The sequence below is a fragment of the Alosa sapidissima genome, chromosome 12 (genome assembly GCF_018492685.1).
Source record: "Alosa sapidissima isolate fAloSap1 chromosome 12, fAloSap1.pri, whole genome shotgun sequence".
In the NCBI taxonomy this organism is placed as follows: Eukaryota; Metazoa; Chordata; class Actinopteri; order Clupeiformes; family Clupeidae; genus Alosa; species Alosa sapidissima.
In genome coordinates, this window is record NC_055968.1 from 22,007,555 (window position 1) to 22,030,557 (window position 23,003).

The window sequence follows — 23,003 nt, forward strand, 5'->3', positions numbered from 1 at the left end:
TTTTGTCTTCTGTAGTCGTCAGGACTGCTCTTAAGAAAAATGGATGAACATAATCTCACCACCATCTGGGCTCCTGTTTTCTACCCCTTCCCTGGTAGTCTTGTTCCTCTCGACATCATGCTCATTCACATCAACATCTAGCATCAGTGATTTATGTATTTATTTTTATTTTTTTGAACAAGGCTGCTTTTTAGAAAAGGGCAACATAAATAGATGAGCTGGTCTCAGCTGTGGATTTAGGTCATGTCTGGAGCTACATTTGCTCCCGAGTCAGCTGGTGTGTGTATAGCCTCTAGTTAGCCCCTGATGGCTGCCCCTACGCTGACTCTATCATTTCTCTGAAACTCACAGGAGTCAGTTAACATGCTTTACAGGTTTGATGGACATCCTATGAGAAATACCCAACCTTTCTAGTATACTGTATGTCTATTCAGCAGTTAGTCAGGGCTCTAGGCCCCTGTGCAATTTCACATATTGGAAAAGATGATTCAGGATATTTTAAAAGTATGAGTCCAGTATGAATCCAGTTGAATTTGGCAAGTTTTTTTTTGATAGTTTTCCTGTTAATCACTCAATTAAATAAATCATCCATTATTTTCATCAGTCATGTTTTGTCCTTCAGTGTGTCCATCATTCTATACCAATCTCATGCTTTCGGTCTACACCTTTTCAGCTGATGATTTTCTTGAAAATAAACTTTTAAGCAAAGCATACAGCTCATCTTGACTGTGGCTTCAAGGCATCCTGACGGTGTTCTTCCAGTAGGAATCTGTCTGAATTTCACCGACACAGGCTCAGAAAACAGAAATGGGTTTCCGAGAAAATAGTTTATTTACACAATGGCAAAAATATTCAGTGATTCCAAGGGAAGGCAGGCAAAAGAGAACACTGGATGAAATGCTAACTGAGCCACAGGAGTTCCAAAGCACAGAAGGTGGCAAAATAAGTCCAAAAAACATCATTGCATTGCCAGCAGAGAACACAAAATTGAACAAATGGTCAGACTTAACTCAAGGAAGAGCGTCCAGATGATGGTCGTAGAGTCTTTGGGGAGATTTCTTAGCACCGAGTAGGACTGAAGTTGCCAAAGACAAGGCCAGACAAAGAGTGACAGGAAACATGGGTTTAAGTAGAGAAGGTGTTAATGAGCCGCAGGTGCAGGTGGTCAGTAGGCTGGGGAGTGAGACCGGGAGGTGGGAACTTCATGAGAGTGAGGAGAGTTAGAAGATGATGTTAGCTATGGCAACTTCAAGGTTTCAAACACCACATGGGCATTCACATGCTTAGCAACTGTCTTTGTGAGCTTGATATGTATTTTTTCCATAAGTAAATAGTGCTTTGAACCTATACCTGCTCCTCTATGCATTTGTTTTTTCAAGGATGAACTCCACCATAGGCTTATTCATTTCAATGTATTTCTATACATCGCTGAATGAATACATCGCTGAATGAATACATCGCTGTCTCATGATCACGAAGATGACGTTTGTATGGGTACTTGAAGTGTGGAATCAGTGACCCGTGGGCGGTCCGTGGACTTGACCAACTCTGTTTTTCTTTATCTCACTCTCTGAAAACATCTGTCCCTCATTTTACACAATGAACGGATGTTGTCAACCGTTGAGATGGACCTCATGAGATGTTGACACACTGGCACAGGAGGTTTGATTCTATTTCAGACCACCAAGAGGGCAGCTTGCTTTTTAAAAATCCCAAAAAATAAAACATAAAACAGAGCCAGTGACCACACGCTGTGTTGACTCTTTTGACAGGTCAGAGATGCACGCAATGGAGGCATCTGTGCTTAAAATGGGAGACTAAAGAAGAACTGTGAAGACCCATTTTGTCCTTATTTTCACTATTTTGGTTGAAACAGTTTGAGAAAGAATGGGGGAGAGTGGCTGTCACCCATACAGCCCCTGTCTGTCATTACGGGATATTATCTTTGTGTTCGTGTGGCAGTGGTGATGACCTACAGTTTGTGCTAATCCCTGTGCTCTCTCATATAATTGTTACCTATAATCCCCCCATGCTTTTAAATAGCAGGCAGAGAATTGGGCGCTAAAATGCAACCTGCCTTTCCAAAGAGAAAATTGACCTTTTCTTTTTGTGCCATTTCATTTCTGATACACCTACACAAAGAGAGAGAGAGTGAGTGAGAGAGAGAGAGAGAAGGAGACACACTCACACACACACAGATGGTGATAAACACATTCAGGACTTTCCCCGCCAACACACATGCACAATCAGAGGAACACACACTGTTAGCTGTACCACACACTCACACAGGGGCTCCAGATCAGCAGAGATCACTCTCTCTCTCTCTCTTTCTCTCTCTCTCTCTCTCTCTCTCTCTATCTCTCTCTCTCACGCCTACACACTTGCAGGGTGCTTGTTTTCAATAGTACTGTATATCAGTTCAATCACTGAACAATGCTTCACTTCAACAACGCAGACAGTATCTATTATAATCTTCTTTATAGATTCCATTCAAGAGCTCACTTCCCTCAACCATTCCTAATAATAGGTCTGGGCAGTGGTGCTTCTGGGCCTAGCGGTAGAGCCAAGGTAGCTGAGAGGTTTCTGTTTGACAGCAAGTTAGCACACTGTACGCATACTGATTATAAAAGTCTATTTGCTTACCTACCGTAAAATGTTCCACGTGCTCTTGAATAATGATCGCCTGATTATTTAATTGCAGTCAAATTAACCATGTAGCATTCCGTGTCCATCGTATTTAAATGGGGATGTATTAATTGTCTCTTACCAATTCATGTGCAGCTACAGCACATGCCATTAGGGAACAAAAAAAGAAAAGAAAAATGAGAATAATTTGCTTGTCGCCTAATGGAATATGCAGAGGAGGCACAGAAAATGTTGGGGGAGGGGGGGGGGGGGTCGCAAATGAAACAATTTACGTACATTCTCTTTAGAGGATATTTATCGAGTATGGGTTATACTGTATGCCTTGGATCACAATGTCAGACTGAGCGGCCATTTTGTTGTGTTATTGTTTTTGAGGGTAGGTGAGGTTAAGCAAGGCAGGGATAGTTCAGGCCAAAAGAAAGCAAAATCTACAATTAGTCTGCAAATTCTAGAATTAAACTGTTCTGGGTTCATTCCAGAGTACCCTTTTATCTTTGGAAAGAGCGACAGGTCATTGTTGCATTTTACATTTGCGTTTTTCCCCAGAAACAAAGAATTCATCTCGGTTTATCATCTCTGAGACATCATAATGCTGTTTAATTATACACTCGATTAAAATGGTGAAACCCAAAACAATAAAACAGTGACAACTGATAAATAAATCCCCGATGGGATTGTGCCTGCAATGAGCTTGTCACGCTACAAAGAAAGAGAAATGTGTGTGTCGCGATACCTAAGCGCACGCACATGTTCTGCAACCAGAGCTGAAGACAGAACTCCTGCCCATGTTTACACTCCCTCTGAGTCGCAGCACAATGCAGCTGCCATGCCCAACCTGCTTCTCAGTCCTTGGTCGGCAACTACGCTTCAGTACAAAATATCTAATGGTAAACTGAAACCAGGGCTCACAGCATATACTCTTTTATTTCAAAAAAGTATTTTTAAATGATTGGAGAAGCAATTTTCAATTGGCTTCCAAATCCTGAACAGTGGAGCTCATGTGCCAAAGGGGTGTTGACAGTAACAGCAACGTTTTGTTGTAATTCCTCCCAAGACAGTAAATTAGAAACCTATCATTGAACTGACACAACGTGAGGCAGCAATGTGTTACATTGAAAGTGATTTCAGTGGCAATCCTTTGTTCTTGTCTCACCAGAGGAAGATTTAAGTTAATATGCTCCATATTTATTCTAACGAAATGATGTCCTGCAAGTCCAGATGGACCTTAAACTGTGACTGTGTCTGCTGTGACTACACCAAGAATTGTATGAGTAATTATGCCTCTTTGCTTCCACATACATCTAGAATTTGCTAGATGAGCTAAATTGTCACAAAGAACACCAGGGAGAGAAGCACATTTTTCTAGATCATTCATATTTATATAAGCATTCATAATCTATTAGCTCCTCATTTCCTCTCTGACAGCTCATAAAGATGATGCAATAAGCTGAAATGAAAAAGATTGTTGGAATAAGATAACTGTCTGAATGTCTGTGATGTTTTATCTAATATACAGGATATTTACTTTTTTGCCATTTCTCACTGTTGACGAATGGCAACATTAGGTGTTCAAATGTAGTCTCTCAAAAAGACAAACCACCTCTTTCCAAAGACTCGGTCTAGGAGCTGTCACATAGGAATGTTCCGTTCATCTGTGCTATGACATTCTGGCACATTCATTAGGTTGATAACCGTTGTGAGAAATGTCTGCCATTACGGTAGGGTAGTGTGCAATGTCTGTCAGCTGTGTGACAGCCTCTCCACTTTATTTTGGTAAGCTTCCTGAAAATGCAAATATGCACATACATACCAGGACACACACACATACACGCACACACAAACACACACACACGCTCGCACGCACGCACACACACACACACACACACACACACACACACACACACACACACACACACACACACACACACACACACACACACACACACACACACACACACACACACACTCACTTGAGGCATGAACATTTCTTTCAAGCACCATCAAGTGGCAAATCAGTCACCAGCGTCTGATTTGCTCGACAGTGTTTTAAGTGTTTTCATCATCAGGAAGTTCTTTTTCTGAACTCGTCTTCCTGAGGTTCATATAAGACTTGTTTGGGCTACGCATGGATAACTAAACATCTCCCTTCACATTTTCCCATAGCTTACCCTTTCAAACTTTTCATCATTCAAACTTTTCTGACAGATTTGTCTTTAAACCTTCACCAAATACAGTTGATGTTAATTGCACTTATAATGCATTTAATTACTGTGCTCTAAAGTTGACAGAACTATAATGATTTAACCCCAGAGTGCTATAGTGATTTCATACTTGAACCTGAGGATGAGACCTTCTTACCTACAGTGAGCGTCATATCCATCGTTTTGGCATAATGATCTCATGCTATTGTGATGAAAATGCAGTCATACTTTAATAATGCAATTTGACCCACAGTATCTCCATTGTAGGTGGTAATGGTGTCATATTTGATGATCTGCTATTGAAATTCAATACAGGTGGTCAAATCCTTTGATTCTAATGATTCGCCTGCCATGCTGCTTTTAACACTTTGCTTCTTTCCAGCCCCATGGGGCCTTCAGCGTAGCCCCCTCACACGCTCCACCAGTTATCATCACTGACATCCAACCATGCCTCGGTTAACCACAACAAAAACCTCTCACCAGGGTGGCTAGAGTTAGAGACTAGACTTTCTGCCCACGGGCCTTGACAGAGAGACTAGCTTGGCAATAACCTCATCCCCCATCTCCTCCGCACATGTGTGTAAAGCTGACCGCCGCCCCCATAGGCCTTTCCCCTCCCCACCCCACCAGGGACTGCTGACTCCAGCCTCCATATCCCTCCCTAGAGAGCAAGCCTCCAGCATCCCCCTCAGCCAGACAGAGAAGAGGCAAAGGGTGGGATTCCGATTGTGTCAAAAGCGAGGTGAAACTGCTAATGTAAAGGTGATGTGTGTGGGTGGGATAAAGGTCAAGAAGGTAATATAATGTAGAATATCCATATGACAACTACGTATACATGTGCAGTCACCAGGGTTAAGTGTAGGTGGAACAGGAGGCTGTTTAGGGAATCAGAAGGATTCAGTAGAAAGAAAAGTAAGGATTCGCACCCCATCGTAAAACCCACCCAGTAATGCTGATCACTCAAGGACGTGTCAGTTATGATGCTACATATGTCATTAATTCCATTGTTTAATTCTGATTGGATCAGACAGATGCAGTAGGGACAGTTGGGACAGTTTGGGAAAGCAGAGAGAATCCGGCAGAGAAGGAAGACCAGAAACCTGATGTTTTCTTTTTTTCTTCAATCACTTTTCTAAACTCCGACTACGCCACAATATTGACATACTGTATTTTCCTATGGAGTAACCAGCCATGACACTTTTTGGATTAACCATAAAACGAGAAGGTTTGCAATTGAGTCACCAGCCATGACATTCTTTGGATTAACTATAATTGAGGCCAATGAACAAGAATATGAAAGATGCAATCGCTTTCTACAGTTTTCTCAGAATGTCTCTTAGAAGATGAGGTTGAAGCCTGCCATAGAAAGATAAGACCACCTGGCCATGTTGTTATAGAATGAGTCAACTGTACACATCAATGAAGTTTCCCTTACCATGTTTATCGAGGACACCGGCCCGATGCTGTTCACATAGATGTCAACATCAATCACCGTAGGTTTAACTGCAAACAGAGAGAAACAAAAGAGAAACCATGTTAATCTCCCTCGGGCATCTCCCAACATCTCCAGTGAGGCGAGCCAGCCAGGACCCCTACTTTTTCAGGATCGAAGGTCAAAGATAGCCTGGATCAGTGCAGAGGCTTATTTATCATCCATTTCAAGCACGTTCGATTCCAAACCAAGGGAACATCTCTGGAGAGTCGTAGTACTGTTAAGCATCGCTAACCGAGAGGCCACATATATAGGCACACGCACACACACACACACGTACACACACACACACGCACACACACACACACACACACACACACACACGGCTTGTGTGGCTTCCCTTAGCATTATCCCTCCAACTGCCTAGGCTCCACATGTTCACACAGGGACAGTGAGGAGGCCGATAAAGCCTGTTGTTTCAGGTATGACTTAAAATGCAAATGAGCCAAGCCAGTAATTGGCTTTGCGAAAGACCACGCATGTTTTCCAGGAGGGGACAGACAATTAAAAATTGAATTGTTCTAATTGCTATCTGGGTACACCTCAGACTTGGGTTTGCACCAGGAGTTCCCCCCGCATTCACAAGCTTAAATTGAGGTAAATAGTTCAGGTGGAGTGCATAAACACCATCATAAGCACCAGTGAGTTGTTTACTGCATCTTAATCATGAGTATAAAACACATACTGTATGCTGAACACATATTAAGTGTGTTGGGTTTTGCTGGACAGAACTAGATTACTCAGGAAGATCTGCACGTCTTGACTTGCATATGCCGCTTAAACATACAGGGAGACCATTGGTCATGCTGGTCTAAGCAGGAAAAACTGCAGAGAGGGGCATATCTAGGCTGGAATCCCCCTTCCCCTCCAGGGTTGTGCACAATTCGAATTGCAATTCTGCTTCCTGTTTGCTACCTCAATTGAAATGCAAGTGAAATTTAAGAATTTAATTGGAATTTCAGTTTCAATTCAATTCTGGAATTTTGCACAAGCCTGCTCCCCTCCCACACACACACACCACCACAGATCAGCATATTTTGCATTTTGAACATGTCATGATTTTTGGCTAGATTAAATACACTTGACTTTGCAGGCTAAGATTAACACTGTTAAACATCTACATAAAATGTAGATTTTCAGACTAACAGTTTTGTACAGGACAATCCTTAAAATTTGACAAGCAACAATCTAATTTCTAATCTGCATATTGGTGACTAGACAACACTAGCATCCCTAACCAGGGTTATCTTTGTGTTTTGACTAGTAAATATCAGGTTACTAACATTGACGCCGGTCTAAGCCTTCACTGTCTATGAAGCTAGCATTTCTCCAGAACTCAAAAACCTCACTCATGCCTTTGGTTGTCTTTTGCAGCATCCATTGGTGATGGACAACATCCCAAGAGCATTCTAAGTACTGCTGTGGCCTATGCGTTCTTGCTCACATCTGGTCATATTGTCAGAGCTCATTTAGACAGGCGATGGTCAGACAGCTGTCCTCCACCATCTGGAGACGCCAATTAACACTGACATCAGTGACTCTCGGCTAATTAATAGAGGTTGACTCAGATTAGAGAGGTGAACTTAACATTAGGGAAGTGATGGGGGACATCACCAGTTAACACAGAGGGCGGTGTCAATCCTCTGCTTAACCAGCCCATCACTGTCAATAAAAAACATTGCTGTACCTCCTCAAATGTGTTCAAGGGGCATTGGATATGCAAGAATCTTGTCCAATCACTATTCTGGATGATACAATTTCTGGAATTTATGTGAAATCTATCTGAAGTCTCTATGTCTGTGCAATAACAATAGAAATACAAAATGACAATATAATGAAATCATCTGTAGTTTGAAATGTTACAAGTCAATAACAAGAACTTGAAGGCATCTACAAGATTTCTTAGTCACCTGTTGATGAAATCATTCAAAAGGCTGCAGCAACTATCAATCTAACCAATCAACTGATTTTTTATATATATATATATAAAGAAAGGGTTGTGAATACATTCATTTTCGTCACTCTTGGTCCTGATGTACAATCCCATGAAGTTCTCTCCCTTTCACATCTACATGCCACAGCTACTGTGTGATGGACATCAGGCTCAGTGGAAAGCACGTCCTGGTGCCAGAGATGAAAAGAGCACGGAAGTAGCCTTTTTGGGCGAAGGGAGAAATTAAGATGTGTGAAAGACTGCATTGACAACCTTTTATTAGGCTTTTCACACATAGAGCACTGGAGCTGTGCAAGTGGAATGGGAGGAGGTGCATGGGGTTGGGGTGAGGTTGGGGGTGGAGGGGCATCACTGCTGGAGTTTAGGCTTGCTCCACAGATAGGCAGAGGTGCTGATGATTTAGGAGACAGCGCAGTGTGTGGGATAATGATAATGTGTATGTGTGACTCTCTCTCTCTCTACTTTTTCTCTGTGTGTGTGTGTGTGTGTGTGTGTGTGTGTTTGTGTGTGAGTGAGTGACCATCTAAATCACCCAAATTCCTGCACACAATGGCCTCTGTGTGCAACAGTGGAAGGCCGTGATGAGTGCATCCTCGGTTTCTTGGTGAAGACTTTTAAGGGATGAAAGTGCCTTTTTTTCTATAGAGCCTTTCCAAGAACCACTCTCTGCCAGAGAGAGCCAATGCCACGCTGACAATCTTTGAAAGGACCCAAACTATTCCTACTTCTTAAAAAGACCCACCACTGATGAGGAGCACTGGATGAACATCAATAGAATACCTCACACAGTCAGCGCAGTATATAGGAGATATAAAGTGAAGCATTTGGCAGAGAGTACCTTTAAAAGTATCTCCAAAAAGTAAGAACTTCATCACAACTTCATATTTCACTGCATAATATAAAGAGTAAAATCATATTGCATCATAATTGCATAGCTAAGGTCAGGTCATACAGTTATGTTAGTATGCTATTACATACTAATAGAAAGTGTGTTACACATTTAAACACATTGTATTAACATCATAACAAGAGATGTGCTGCACTGTGATAACAGAGAGTGTTACTAAAGAAAGCTCTGTCTGGTCTGGAAAGAGCAGCCTTGTGTGGAGAGATACTGTAACAGCTGGGCACTGCAGAATGGACTTATGGCCTTTATGTCTGACACTGGGTTGGTCATTATGGCTTAATTGCTCTCCCTGTGGAAAACTCCTTTTGCTCAGACTATCGATGGACTCTGACTCTGTCCCCCACACATTCGCTTTACCATAGAACTTGTGTGTACTGTCAGAGCAGTCACATTTGCTCCACTCCAGTTTGTTGCCTTTGTTTCTCTCCCTCTTTCTCTCTCTCTCTCTCTCTCTCTCTCTCTCTCTCTTTCTCAAATTCAAATTCAAAAGCATGATTTATAGCATAATTCAATTAGCATAATTCAATTAGCATGACCATACGTTGTACAGTATTGCCAAAGCATTTGGGTCAAATATATCAAAAGGGGAGAGGAAGAGGGGGAAACACACAAATAAAACAGAATAATGATAATTGTAGTTATGAACTGTATGGCAATGGAGATGGCAATGGAGAGCAGTGTGTGTGTGTTTGCATGTTTGTGTTGGCATGTGTCCATGCGGCTGTGTCTGTGTGTGTGTGTGTGTGTGTCTGTGTGTGTGTGTCTGTGTGTATGTACAGTATGTTCATATTTAGGTAATGAAAATTTTCTCTCTCTCCATTTTCTGATTTCTCCTCATCCTCTGTGACCTCAGACCAACCTGTTGCCTGTTCCTAAAGTCCAATGTCTGCCCCTCCCTCAGAGGGCTTACTGTGTCACCCCAGGGTATTTTCTGTGAATCAGTGTCAGACACTGTTAGTTATGGTTATGGATGGGATTTGGCAGACGCCTTTGTCCAAAGCAACATAAAAATACAAAAACAATATAATATTTAAAAATTGAACAGGGAACAGATTAGAATGTTGATCAAACTATAATAAGGAGAATAGCAATAATAAGTTATAGAATAGCAATAATAAGTTAGTAGACCGCATCTGTCAGATAAGATGGTCTGAGAGATCTGAAATGATGGGAGGGAGTTTTTTTTAATATAAATAGGAAAACATTAACAACCCGTTATCTGCTCTAATAAATTCACTTTTTTCATTTTTTCATTTTCTAAGCCAAATTACTTAATATTTTAATGAACAGCACAAAAAATCTGTGTAGATTGCACTGTTTGTTTGTTATGTCTGGCTTTTTATTGCAATTATACTTTCATCTTGCTTGGCAACAGAGAGTGAATAACAGTGATAAACACATTCAGACATGGTAAACAGAAATAAACTTTGTTTATGAATTTATGCTAATATCTATCTAATATCTATCAGTGCAAACTTATGTGTGCAGAAAACATATATTTAAATTATCATTAGGCCAATATGTTTATTATCCGTTATGTTTATTTTTTGCCTGTGTTTGTTTCGAAATGCCAAAAATACAGAAACACATTACATAGCAAATTGAGCTCCTATGAGAAGCGAATGATTTGGATTCAGGGTAGAAACAGAAACAAACACTTGCAATAAATAAAGAAATACTGAAAGGGAGAAACAGACATGAGAATAATAATAATGTCTTTATAATAGTAAATAGCAATAGTTCACCCAAAAAAATGCCATTATCTACACAACCTCATTGCCTAAAAGGTTGCTTGTCCATGCACACAAAGTAATTCGGCAAAATGTCAGTGACCAGAAGGAACTGGTTACCCTCATAAAAAAGAGCTGTGCTGGAAAAAAAAGAAACTGCAGAGCTGAGTCAGCAGTGCAACTCATTTCGAACTACAGGAAAAAAAATGCGCTTGTACTACGTTGGAGGATAAGTAGGAACTGAATCAAATTCTTTAACTAAACCATGAAGGATATCTTTAAAGTACATTACTTTACAAAATGTCTGTAAGTAGGCTCAACAAAAAAGAGAGCAGCTATTTTTCTGGAGGCGTACATCTGTCTTCCTTTATGACCCCACCTAAGTTGTTTGTATCTTCCCCTGGTTTCAAGCAGAGCTGCCATAACACTTCTGCCTCTGAAACCACGTTCACCATTTTCACACCTCCTTTTCTCTTCCTCTCCTTTCTCTCTCTCTCTCTCTCCTTCTCTGTCTCTCTCTCTCTCTCTCAGCATCTGGACAGAGTGAGGGAGGGAGAGAGAGAGAGAGAGAAAGAGAGAGAGAGAGAGAATGAGGGGCAAAAGTAGAACAGAGAGAGAGAGAGAAAGAGAGAGTGATCCAGTGTAATGTCATTTCTCCCATCCTGCTAATCCCATTTGATAATCTGGGCTGCTTGGCCTGCTCCCCTGACAGCTGCTCAGGCCTGGATGACGGTCTGTTGTGTCTGGTCGCCTGGTTGGCTCGCCAGTGGGGCTGGGCAGTAGTCAAACACCTCTCACTTCTGACAGAGACATAATCATCACAGCCACTGGGTACACTGTGAGAGATGGGAGGGGGGGGGGTAAAAGAGTGGTGAATGGAGGAGAGGAGGGGGGTAAAAGAGTAGTGAATGGAGGAGAAGAGAGAGGGTGGAGTAAAAGAGTGGTGAATGGAGGAGAAGAGAGAGGGTGGAGTAAAAGAGTGGTGTATGGAGGAGAGAAGAGAGGGTGGAGTAAAAGAGTGGTGTATGGAGGAGAAGAGAGAGGGTGGAGTAAAAGAGTGGTGAATGGAGGAGATGAGAGAGGGGGGTAAAAGAATGGTGAATGGAGGAAGAGTGGTGAATGGAGGAGAGAAGAGATGAGGAAAAAAGAAAGGAAGGATAAGGTAAGAGAGGTGAAAGAGAAAAGAATAGAGAAGATGACAGGAGTTTAAATTAGACTGAGGAGGAGGAGGGGGAAAAGAACATACAGTATAAAACAAGAGAGAGTAAAGGAGAGAAGTGAAGTGAAACCATAGACTACTATATATACAGTCTATGAGTGAAACGAAAAGACAAAAGAACAGGTCAGGTAAGGGAAGGGAGATGAGGAGAACAGACGAGTGGGAGCAAGAGCTGAGATAGAGCTGAGCAGAGGGTTGGCCCCCGGGAGCTCTCCTATCCTCCCACTTCCCCTCCTGCTCCTGCTGCGGCAGCCTTATCTGGGGTCGCCAGGATCCAGTGCCCAGTCATCTGTGCTCCCTCTGGGCCGCCGGCCCCGACGGGTCTCGCTCCGGCGCCACCACTCTCGCATCGCCACGCTGCTCGCCATGAACAATTCATGGGCGGGATTTCATGCTCCGTCTAAAGAGCCATCTTTTAGATCTATTAGGCCCGTGCTTTGACACACTGCTGACACCGCTGCTACCTCTGCTGCCGCTGTAATAACCCATTCTCATGCTCACATGGCAAAGTGAGCCCCATCATTGTGCATTACTGGTCTTTAGAGGCCTTGCGTTGCAGCCCATTAAGTTGGCAGGCAGTGGTTTCTGCAAACTGCTGGTGTCGTGTGCCAAGGCACTTTGCATGAGCAAGAATGGGCCAATCTGTATGATGGGCATTACACCACTGTGGCAGTGAGAACAGTGTGTCTTCTGTTCGTTCCGTTGATTGTTCATTAGAGAATGGCTCTGTAAGATGTCTCATGAACTATGTAACATTTGGCTAGCAAGAAGAGCAAGTTGGAAAGGCTGGACAATATAGGAGAGACCGGCCTGGATCCCCTACAGCTGAAAACTCCCAAATCATCTAAGCATCCTTCTTATGTACAGTCTACTGTTCAATGTACAAAATGATCTGAATACTGTGCCTCTATCAATGTGTTTATGGTTAGCATTTGATGTAGGGTTAGTGACATGTACTAATGTGTACTTGAACATATTCTATCATCTATTATGATAAATATACATTATATGCAACATGAAGCTATCACAAATACATTACTGTGTCATATACTGTATAGAAATAAGACGGTTGTAAACTAAACTATATAGATTTTTCACATCTATGGATAAACATTAGCCTGATGTGATGTTGTGGGCGGGGCTAAGTTTGGCTGGCGCCCAGGCTAGATAAACATGAATTTGTGTTAAGAATTTGAGCATGGGTCTGACTGTATAGTAAGTTCATGGAACATGGGACCAAAACCTCAAGTGTTTATTTTGTGGGTATTGTCATACAGACATTGAATATTAAGTGACTTCAACAACTTCCAACTTTCTCTTTTAAACTTTGTGTTTAATCAGCTGAAGATGAGGCTGAAGACAATGCACATAAATCACATCAGCTCTGCCATCAAAGAGCCCTGAACAAACTCTAATAACAGCCTGTGAAGATCCATTAAACTCTGAAGGATTCTAATCAATGATGCTAATGATGAAGCTATTTGAGGAAAAAGCAGAAAATGAAATGTTGAAGAAACAACTGGAAAGTGTGTCACTGCTGGGAGGGTCAACAAACTCCCTAGGAAGTAGGGGTGTGCATTGGCACTGCCCTCACAATTCGATTCGATTACGATTCACCAGGTAACGATTCAATTCAATTCGATTCTACGATGCATTGCAATGCATTGCGATGCATCAAAATTCTACTGCACACAAGGCAAATTTTGAGGTCATGAGGCAATACAAGCAGTCAGATATTGAACAGATTTTATTGGCTGCTATGTGTGTATTATCACTCTCCTGTATCTTTGACATAAATGCCATTAAATAATGGAATTTCACCATTTTAGGGGCAAGGCTACTTGGCCTTCAGTTGGGCATATTTGGTGGGGGGCACAAAGGCCACATGTCAGGGCACCAAGGCCAAAGTTAACTATACAGTAGTAAGCTATAAAAATGATCAAAGTTGTATTTAGCCTATTCACAGCAGTAGACCTGCATCACTGTAGCCTATGAAACATTACAAAAACATGAAACATGGCATATTACATAGAACTGTAAATCATCTAAACATCTAATATTTATATATCTAGGATCTATTTAACATTTATTTTATATTTGGCCTGTTATGAAATCATGTATTGAACAATTTAAGCACAGCTCAGTTTTAAGAAACTCAAATAGCATAGATGCATGCTTAGCATTTTGTGATCATTAAGGCCACTTTCACAAACTCTTAGTCAGCTGTCCTCTGATTTACCGATATCTAGGCGATATTTGTAACATTTATTTTGTATTTGGCCCATTATGAAATCATGTAGAATAATTTAAACACATTGTAAAACTTAAAGCCCAAATTTGGAGACATGCATGTCGAAATTTGCTGCAAATTCAGAACTGGATTACTCTGGAACAGCTAACTACTGCTTTACACCTTTCTGTTCGGTAAGGTCAGCTGTTTATTCTGATATATGGTTTGTTATGTTTTGAACGAAGGGTTCATGAAGTATTCCACCGAGATGAATGGGTAGGGAGATGGGCGCAGAACCTTCAGTAGAATTACAGTATGATTAAATTGAATTATATCATTCACTTAAGTGTAATTTTCTCGCGAACCATTCACCACAGCATGTGATGTGATAGGCTACTTGTGATGTCTGTGTGTCTGTCTGTCGTTCGCGAGTAGTTCAACTGAGAAGAATGGGTGAATTTGGATGCACTTTCTTTCTTTCCCTGCATTGTCACTTTCTCCATTGCGTAAAAGACTAAATTAATTTGCGCTGTGAATGCTTCGATTATTTTGAGAGGCATAGGCTAAATAAAAATCGTTATTAGTCGGACGCAAAACAGAATATTGAAAGAAGGGAGCACCAAGGCCACCGTGGCCTGTAAACCTCTGATTTTCAAAGGGGCAAGGGGCAACAATGGCCATGACCGTCGTGAAATTCTTACCCTGCACATAGTGCACAGTACACACACAGTAACGAAGCCAACTCAGGATGCCAACGATCAACATGGTTTGTGAAGTTGTATTGTCAACGTGCTTGATGTTAGTGTGTCAGGTTTTACACACTGCATACGTCTTGTCTAGTTTCCCATTAAATTAGTAGAATCCGAAATGTGCCCAGATGTCCGCTTTCCAAGCTTTGGGTGCGTTTTTAATTACCCGTCTATCGCGGTCATCTCTCTCCGTCATCTTGATTCTTTAGTATTGTTGTTATGCTAGCTAGTGCTGCCGCTTAGCATGTAGCTACAGGCTGCGCATGTCATTACAACGTTGCTCCGGAAATGCCCCCAGAAGTAACTGAAACTTCACAACTTTATTGTCCACTCAAGGCCAGAAAATAAACAGTGACATAATCGATTATGGCACGTTGCCGCATCGATGCTGAATCGTGCATGCTCCGCATTGCAATGCATCGCCGAATCGATTATTGTTGACACCACTACTAGGAAGAGCTCACATTTTCTCCACTGCTGAACCAGTGAAAGTTTAAAGCGTCTGCTGGACATGGATTGTGTATTTACTACACTCTTAAAACAAATGTCCGTATTTATTGTCTGTATCTGGACACAGAGACTGATGCAAGTTGTGTTATTTTCAACACAAGATTTATTATTTTCAACACATATTGTGTAACAAATAAAAAAGGAAACGACACAAACTATGTTGTCCCTATCTGGACACAGAGATGTGTTAAAAACAACGCAAGTTGTGTTGTTTTCAACACATTCGTTTTAAGAGTGTATCAAAACCATTCTTTGCTGGCAGAGCGTTTGAAAGGACTCACAACACGGCTTTCTTTTGAGATTTATTCCAAGTGCTAACAAACATGAAGGACAGAAGAAGAGCCTTTCATCAGGCTCTTCAGTATAAATAACACAAGCAGCTCCTTCTACACCCTCGTGCAACTCCTCAAGTAGCATATTGGTTTCTCCCCCATGATCACATGAGGACGATGATAAAGAGTCTATTAAGGAGCGGTGTCGGAGTTTGGCAGAGAAGGATGATGGGGAACTATAACTCAGGTAAGGCAGCCAAGCAGGCAGGCAGGCAGGCAGGCAGGAAGAAGCAGTGAGGGCCCCCGGGGTGGGGGTAGGACGCTTTGTAGGGGGGTGGGGGCAGGGCGGGGTGGGGGGGTGTATTGTAAGGGGGTCTCTGATGCTGGGACCAGGCGCTCTCATCTCCCCAGCCCTTATCAAAGCCTCACTTAGCAGGGTTTAACCAAAGACACGACGGGCAGCCCCTTTTTCCATCTCCGCTCGAAGATTACGCTTTAATAGATTCTCGGCCGGGGCCCAGGCCGCACTGCTTTCGTCATGCGCCTGTGATGCTGTTGCCACTGCCACTGCTACCAGCATTGCCAATGCCACTGCTGATGCTGCAGCTGGGGCGATTTGCAGCCGATCAGTGAGGGAAATGAATACCCGTCGAGCGACTCTATGCAGCACAGTCATCTGACTTAGCTCCCTTTATCACAGATAAAGAACTTAAATATCAAAGAAGCCCTGAAGACAGACTGCTTCCACTTTGCCTTTGATAACAGATGACTACGGGCCGGCTCTGGGCCAGATGGTAAGGGGGTCCGCTGTTCTGGACTTTATATCAGATAACTCCAGCTATATGCCACAGATAAAACTCTTAACCAGGTACACCTCTTAATACCGATTTCTTGAGGACAAACCGATCCCAAGCTGAAACTCTGTAGTTAGCTTCGGGGATGGCCCAGAATTAAATAGCCATGCATGTTTAATATCTTAGCTGAGGCTCGCCGATAAAGTTCTGGGTGGGAGAGAGATACAGTGGGGCTAAGTTGGGGTGGAGTCAGAGTGTGTGTGTGTGTGTGGGGGGGGGGGGGGGGGGTGTTGGTGGCACTGCATGTTAATTACAGTCCTTTGAAGATTTGCACTCTGGGCGATTAGGCTTTCATTAGAAAGCAGCGCTCCCCACACTCAGACTATGTCCATGCACCTGCCCATTTCTCCTCTAAAGTGCGTGTACGAACATATTCAGGAGGAAGAGGAGAAGAAGGTGGTGGAGGAGGAGGAGGAGGAGGAAGAGGAGAAGATGGAGGAGAAGGAGGAAGAGCACCAGGGTCTATCCCAGAGGCAGGGAGCCCATGGGCACCTCCCAACATCTCAGCCATTTCATCCCCTTTCCTTTCTCACTGAATTATTTAGGCCTTTTTTTCACAGTGGCAACAGTGTTCCCGTCGCACTTACTGTGTGCTGTGGAGGAAGGTATTGGGGCATGGCGACTAATATGCTCTGGGACAAGATTTAAATGTTTTGTTTGCATTTTAAAGCTTTACTAAGTGTTATACAAATACAAGCCTTATTGTAGGTAATCATGAAAAACGTTTTTACATGGCCACTTTTACAGTGCTCGCTATACAGTAATGTGCAGTGTTACATACAGTATGTTTTAGAGAAACACTGACTTATACTCTTCAACCATAATGTTGTTTGCCATATTTAACCTCTAAGCTCACTGTAGATAACTGCAGCTTTTCTAACATTTTTCTTACTGTCTATGCAAAACCTCACACCAGCAAAAGTGAAAAATCTTTTTAAAGAGTCCTCATAAGTGCTGTGCAGTGCGAACACTCGACAATAGGCAGGAGCTGAGGCTTTTTCAAAGCTTTCACGACTCATTCCTGCATATTATCGCAAGCAAACAAATGGAAGCAAGGCAATGTCACCACCAAGCACACAGATGAAAACAAAGCACATTCACCTCAAACTGCAGGCCACAGTTCTGAACAATAACCACAACAGCAGTAAAATATCCCCAAATGAGAGACTGTCTATTCATTTTAGCACCAAGGACTCCTTCCTGGAAGAAATAAAAAAAAGACTAAAACAGGACTCGAACTTAGAATTTAACTGTTGCCAAATTGGCCATGCTGTGGATGATGTATTGGTTTGTACAGAATGATAAAATTCTCTCCCCCTGAAAAAAATCCATCTTTTTGTCAGTGTGAGATTTTTCGACAAAAAGAGGCTTTTCAATCCAATCTCTGCACCACTGCTTCTGCTGCTATGCTCTCTCCAGATTCTGTCAGCACTTTTGGTGGCACCCAGAGCGAGTGCGATCAGATATGGTGTCTCTCTCTCTCCAGCCAATGCATTTGTTACGAATACAAGTGCTCATGAATAATAGGCTTTCCATTCATAATCGAACATCGATGGTGCATCCTATCGGGTCAGCTCCTGATGCTGAGCAAATGCTTGTCTCGTTTTGATCCTTCAGTGTATATCTAAATCTTAACCAGCTGTACATATGTCTCATACAAAATGCATGAAGATTATGACTCTCATTTTCCATTCATCTGCTAGTGATTTATTCATGGTAACTCACTTCCAATAATCCAGATATTTAAAGTGGCATACAAGACCGATATACAAGAGAAGATTCACTTGACTATGAGAAGCATAAATTCAGACCAGTAACATGACCACTGTCATATGCAATTCATCGGTTGTGTTACAGGACGATATCTCCACACAGTGCTGGTGACTCATCACAGAGAGCTGACATCTCGCTCTCCCGCCCTTTCCAGAATGGAACACCTCCCAGAGTTAATCTGTGATGCTCGTGGCACTTGCAGCTTTTCACATGATCACAGATCGTTTCAATTGCAACACGGCGCTTTCATCAGCTGATATGACAACACAGGCGGCTGCTCGGCAGGATTGGCTGGGCTCAGAGCATGGAGGGCTTGATTACGCTGAAGTAGAAGGGGAGAAGGAAGAGGAGGAGAAAGAGGAGGAAGAGGAGGAGGTGGTGGCGTGCTGAGAGGATGCAGAGCAGAAGTGTGACACCAAAATAAAACGTCTCTGTCGAAAACATATTGCCAACCATCTGTCCGCCCTCTCCTCTGTGAGCTACAGAATGATGGGTGTCTCGGCAAGGGTGGTGCGGTGTGTGTGTGTGTGTGTGTGTGTGTGTATGTGTGTGTGGAGAGGAGGGGGCAGGAGACCAGGAGGATGGTGTAAGCCACAGATCTTAATCATGACATGCTCATTTGATGTGCCCGGCCCCCTCCCTTAGCCAAGGCTGTCGGCAGAGGGGCGTTGGAGGGGGGTGATGTGGGGGTCCCCGGGGGAGATGTGGCGGGGGTTTGTAAACTGCCCCCGGGGGAGGGAACTGCCGCCGATCCGTCGCGAGGTAACGACCTGTCGGAGGAGACATTTATATCATAATCGAGTTGGCTCATATCGATGTTCCCCGCCGAGATGTATACGAGCTGTTAGGGAGGGTGGCAGCCACATGATAAACAGCACTGATGGGGCCAATGGAGGTTTCTCTCTCTCTCTCCCTCTCTCTCTCTCTCTCACTCAAACACACTCTCTCCCTTTTCTTTCACTCATACTCGTTTTCCCTCTCTCTCTCTTACACACACACACACACAGATTCTATCTTTCTCTCTTTCATTCTCACACTGTCTCTCCTGTCTCTCAGTCCTCTGTCTTTTTTAATTCCTTCCCTCTCCCCTCTGTGTCCCCCTCTCTCTATTCCCTCTCCCTCTCACTACATGGCTCTCTCACTCTTACTCTATCTCTTTCCCGCACTCCCTGTCAACCTCCCTGTCTCTTTTTTCTCCCTCTCTCCCTCTCTCACTCCATTTCACTCTCTCCATCTCCCTCTACATCTCTTCATTCATTGGAAATGGGCTACACCAGTTAAAGGAGAACACAGAAAGGAGAGGTGTGATATTGACCTAAAGTGTGTTGAAACATGATGCCGAGTGTGAACGTATGTCTCATAGCCCATCTCGACTTGTCCCCTGCACTCCAAAATCTGGCACTAGTTAGCCGATGCTACCAACAGCTTTTTCAATGGTGGTGCTTCGGCATCGGGCTAGCCATGCAAATAAATCACTGTTTTACACCATTTAGCAACTGGAATCCATGCATTTCCACGTAATTATTTTTGGAATCTGATCCCTTATCATACCTGTTCATTCTTACTCGTCGCTAGACTTATCGTGACTAAATTCAAGATGGCTGCAAACGCTAAACTTCGTGAAGATACTGTCTGTATAAATCGTCTTGTAAGTAAACTACCAGTGCTTTTTCAAAGTTCTCAATGTCTCGTTTTAAATGTCAGGGCCCTCGGAAGTCTATCAATTAAGTGTGGAGATACATTGAGCTTCGTAAATGGTGTAAAACAGTGATTTATTTGCATGGCTAGCCCGATGCCGAAGCACCACCATTGAAAAAGCTGTTGGTAGCATCGGCTAACTAGCGCCAGATTTTGGAGTGCAGGGGACAAGCCGAGATGGGCTATGAGACATACGTTCACACTCGGTATCATGTTTCAACACACTTTAGGTCAATATCACACCGAAATTCTCCTTTAACCAGTAGCTCCCTTTTAGCTATAGGCTAGCTACAGGCTAGCTGGTGTAACTCACTTGCAGTGAATTATCCAAAGCTAGGCTAACGGTGTAATATTTGGTTATTGCCAGAGGAGAGAATAGTGAATAGTATGTATTCTCTTATCTAACTCTGGAGTAGACTGCAAATAACTTAATTCCCCAAAAGGTAGTGTGTCCCTTTAAGAAATGGTCTAAGTCTGGCCACTCTTGAGCATTGCATAGATGTGTCCCGACTCGTTTGATGTACGAGGTAGTAGTGCACAGAATCACACTTCAGTCAATTTGCCTGACATTCGCTGACAGTGATGGGACTGGAAAAAAAAAAAACAAAGACACTGGCCCCAGGTCCATATTTATCTCCCATATTTGCTCTCCCGCAAAATTAACAGTGTCCTTGTCAGCACACATTACTTTGTCACTGCCACGGCCAAGGATTATAAAAATCCTAAATGGAGATGCTACACTAATAAGACATATCGCTCGACCAAGGGGTTTGGCTTCACAACTGGCCGGGAACGTGTATTTAATATTGATTTATATTTGGCGTTGGCCAGCTGTTTGCACCCTAATATACAGCAATTTCCCATGAGATGTGAGAGGGGAATACTAACCACCTGATAGATGTGAAATGAGGTGTATTCAGACGAGTGCCAGAGGAGGCTCATAATATTTCACCCTTAAGAGCAGGGGTCTCAAACTCAAATGAGCTGGGGGCCAATTCTGCCAACGTCATCTGATTGGAGGGCCGGCTGAAAATGCAATGTTCTTTTTTTCAAATACCACACAAAACTGCAAACAGAAAGTGCAAGTGTTTTTATCTAGTTTTAGACACCTGTGCTAGCAACCTTAGCTTATAAATAAAATAATGATAAAATAAATATTAATACAAATTATAAAATAAATGAAAAACATAAAAAACAGGTATGTGTGTGTGTTTCACACCAAATAAAAAATATTCCTCTCATAACGTTTTTAAATCTGGCAAACTAGGCATCAGGGTTAAGAAAGCAACACCATTGGATTTTAAAAATGTAAAAGGCCATGGCTTGAAAGTGGTCAGAGATAAAGTTATACTGTAAATGTAAAAATCTTTGAGTAAAACAAAAGTTTATGAAGGGGGTAAATTTACCCATCTAATTTGTCACTGGATGGCAAGCACCTCAAATTATGCACCTTTCAGTAAATACTGGATGAACATATTTAAGCAGGTTTACTTTCCTTTTTTCATATTACCCACATAACAAATTAACAGAAAAACACCTAAGATGTATACCAACACCTAAGATGTTGTGGTTTAGTAATAGAATACTACAATATAGGCCTACAATAAAGTATTCTGGTCAAACAGTTCCTATCGCGGGTAATCTGCAGTAACCAGAAGTTCGCATCATATTGCGGGTGACTTTGTAGTTCTTTAGAGCCCTATTTCTACTAGCCCTGATGTCTGTACCACATCCATTACGGACACTATCATCACGATTACCACTGCAACCTCCAAGCTATGTTGGGCAGAGGGTCGAAACAAGCATGGTATGCTTAGTGGACACCGTTGTATACACGCACCTCCATTCACAGACGCACCGTGAATATCACTGTCATAGACGATCGATCATAATCTCCAAAAGGATATTCTCCTTCAGAATTAGAATAGGTGAATAACATAGCTTACCTAAGACTTCATCACACGTGAACGTTTTTCAACATTTGGTGTAGGCCTGGCTATTTCTGCTTAATTTCTGCTTCAATTTCTGCAACACTATGGCCTGCATCGCTTCCGCGTCATTACAAATGCACGTCTTTGTGTTTCTCGCGTGTAATACCTGAAAACTTTGCGCAGCGATTTTGGGTTTGAATCAAGCTCTGGATGTCTTGCACATAGTGGAGCAGAGTAGGCCTACAAATGAGATTTGTCACCGTACCTGGATCTATCGTCTATTTTAATCAGTATCGTTGTTTGTCGCAATTAATAGCCTCAAGGGCCGGATTACATTATTATTTTGTCATTCGTCGCGGGCCGGAATTGGGCAGGACGCGGGCCGGATTTGGCCCGCGGGGCGGGTGTTTGAGACCCCTGCTTAAGAGGGAAATGTGCAGGGAATGTAGTACTGGTCAGAATATACGAGGCAGCAACTCCCACTGTCCCTTTACAATACAAACATATTTCCACCAAGCCTTTCCCCATAAGTAGCCAATCAGCCCCTGTGGTACAGTTTTTTGCCCACAATGCCTTGCGGGTAGGTGCTGGTGTCTCATTCTCTGTGTGCTATAGGTTCTAGCACATCAGTCATCGCAGCTTGCCTACAGACACTCCTTTTGCATTACGGGTCAGTCAAGTGAATAAAGCCCTGTTTGGGTGGCCAGAGAGAAAGAGCTAATGAGGTCACCACCTCAGTGTCATCTCAGTTCTCCCTGTCTCATTACTGGATTAAATGCCAAGGGTACTGAAATATGAAAAAGGCATTGCAGAGCCTGGTAGTCTGGACCTTTGTGT

At 42.7% G+C, this 23,003-nt stretch overlaps 1 protein-coding gene across 1 annotated transcript in view; it reads right to left on the reverse strand.

The window, feature by feature from the left end:
- The window catches only part of LOC121678330 (gamma-aminobutyric acid receptor subunit gamma-3), a 113,216-nt gene that overhangs the window by 79,623 nt on the left and 10,590 nt on the right, over window positions 1–23,003 (reverse strand). The window contains exon 3 of the mRNA XM_042057788.1: window positions 6,283–6,350. Within this exon, the coding sequence (XP_041913722.1) occupies window positions 6,283–6,350 (68 nt within the window). The remainder of the gene's footprint in view (window positions 1–6,282; window positions 6,351–23,003) is intronic.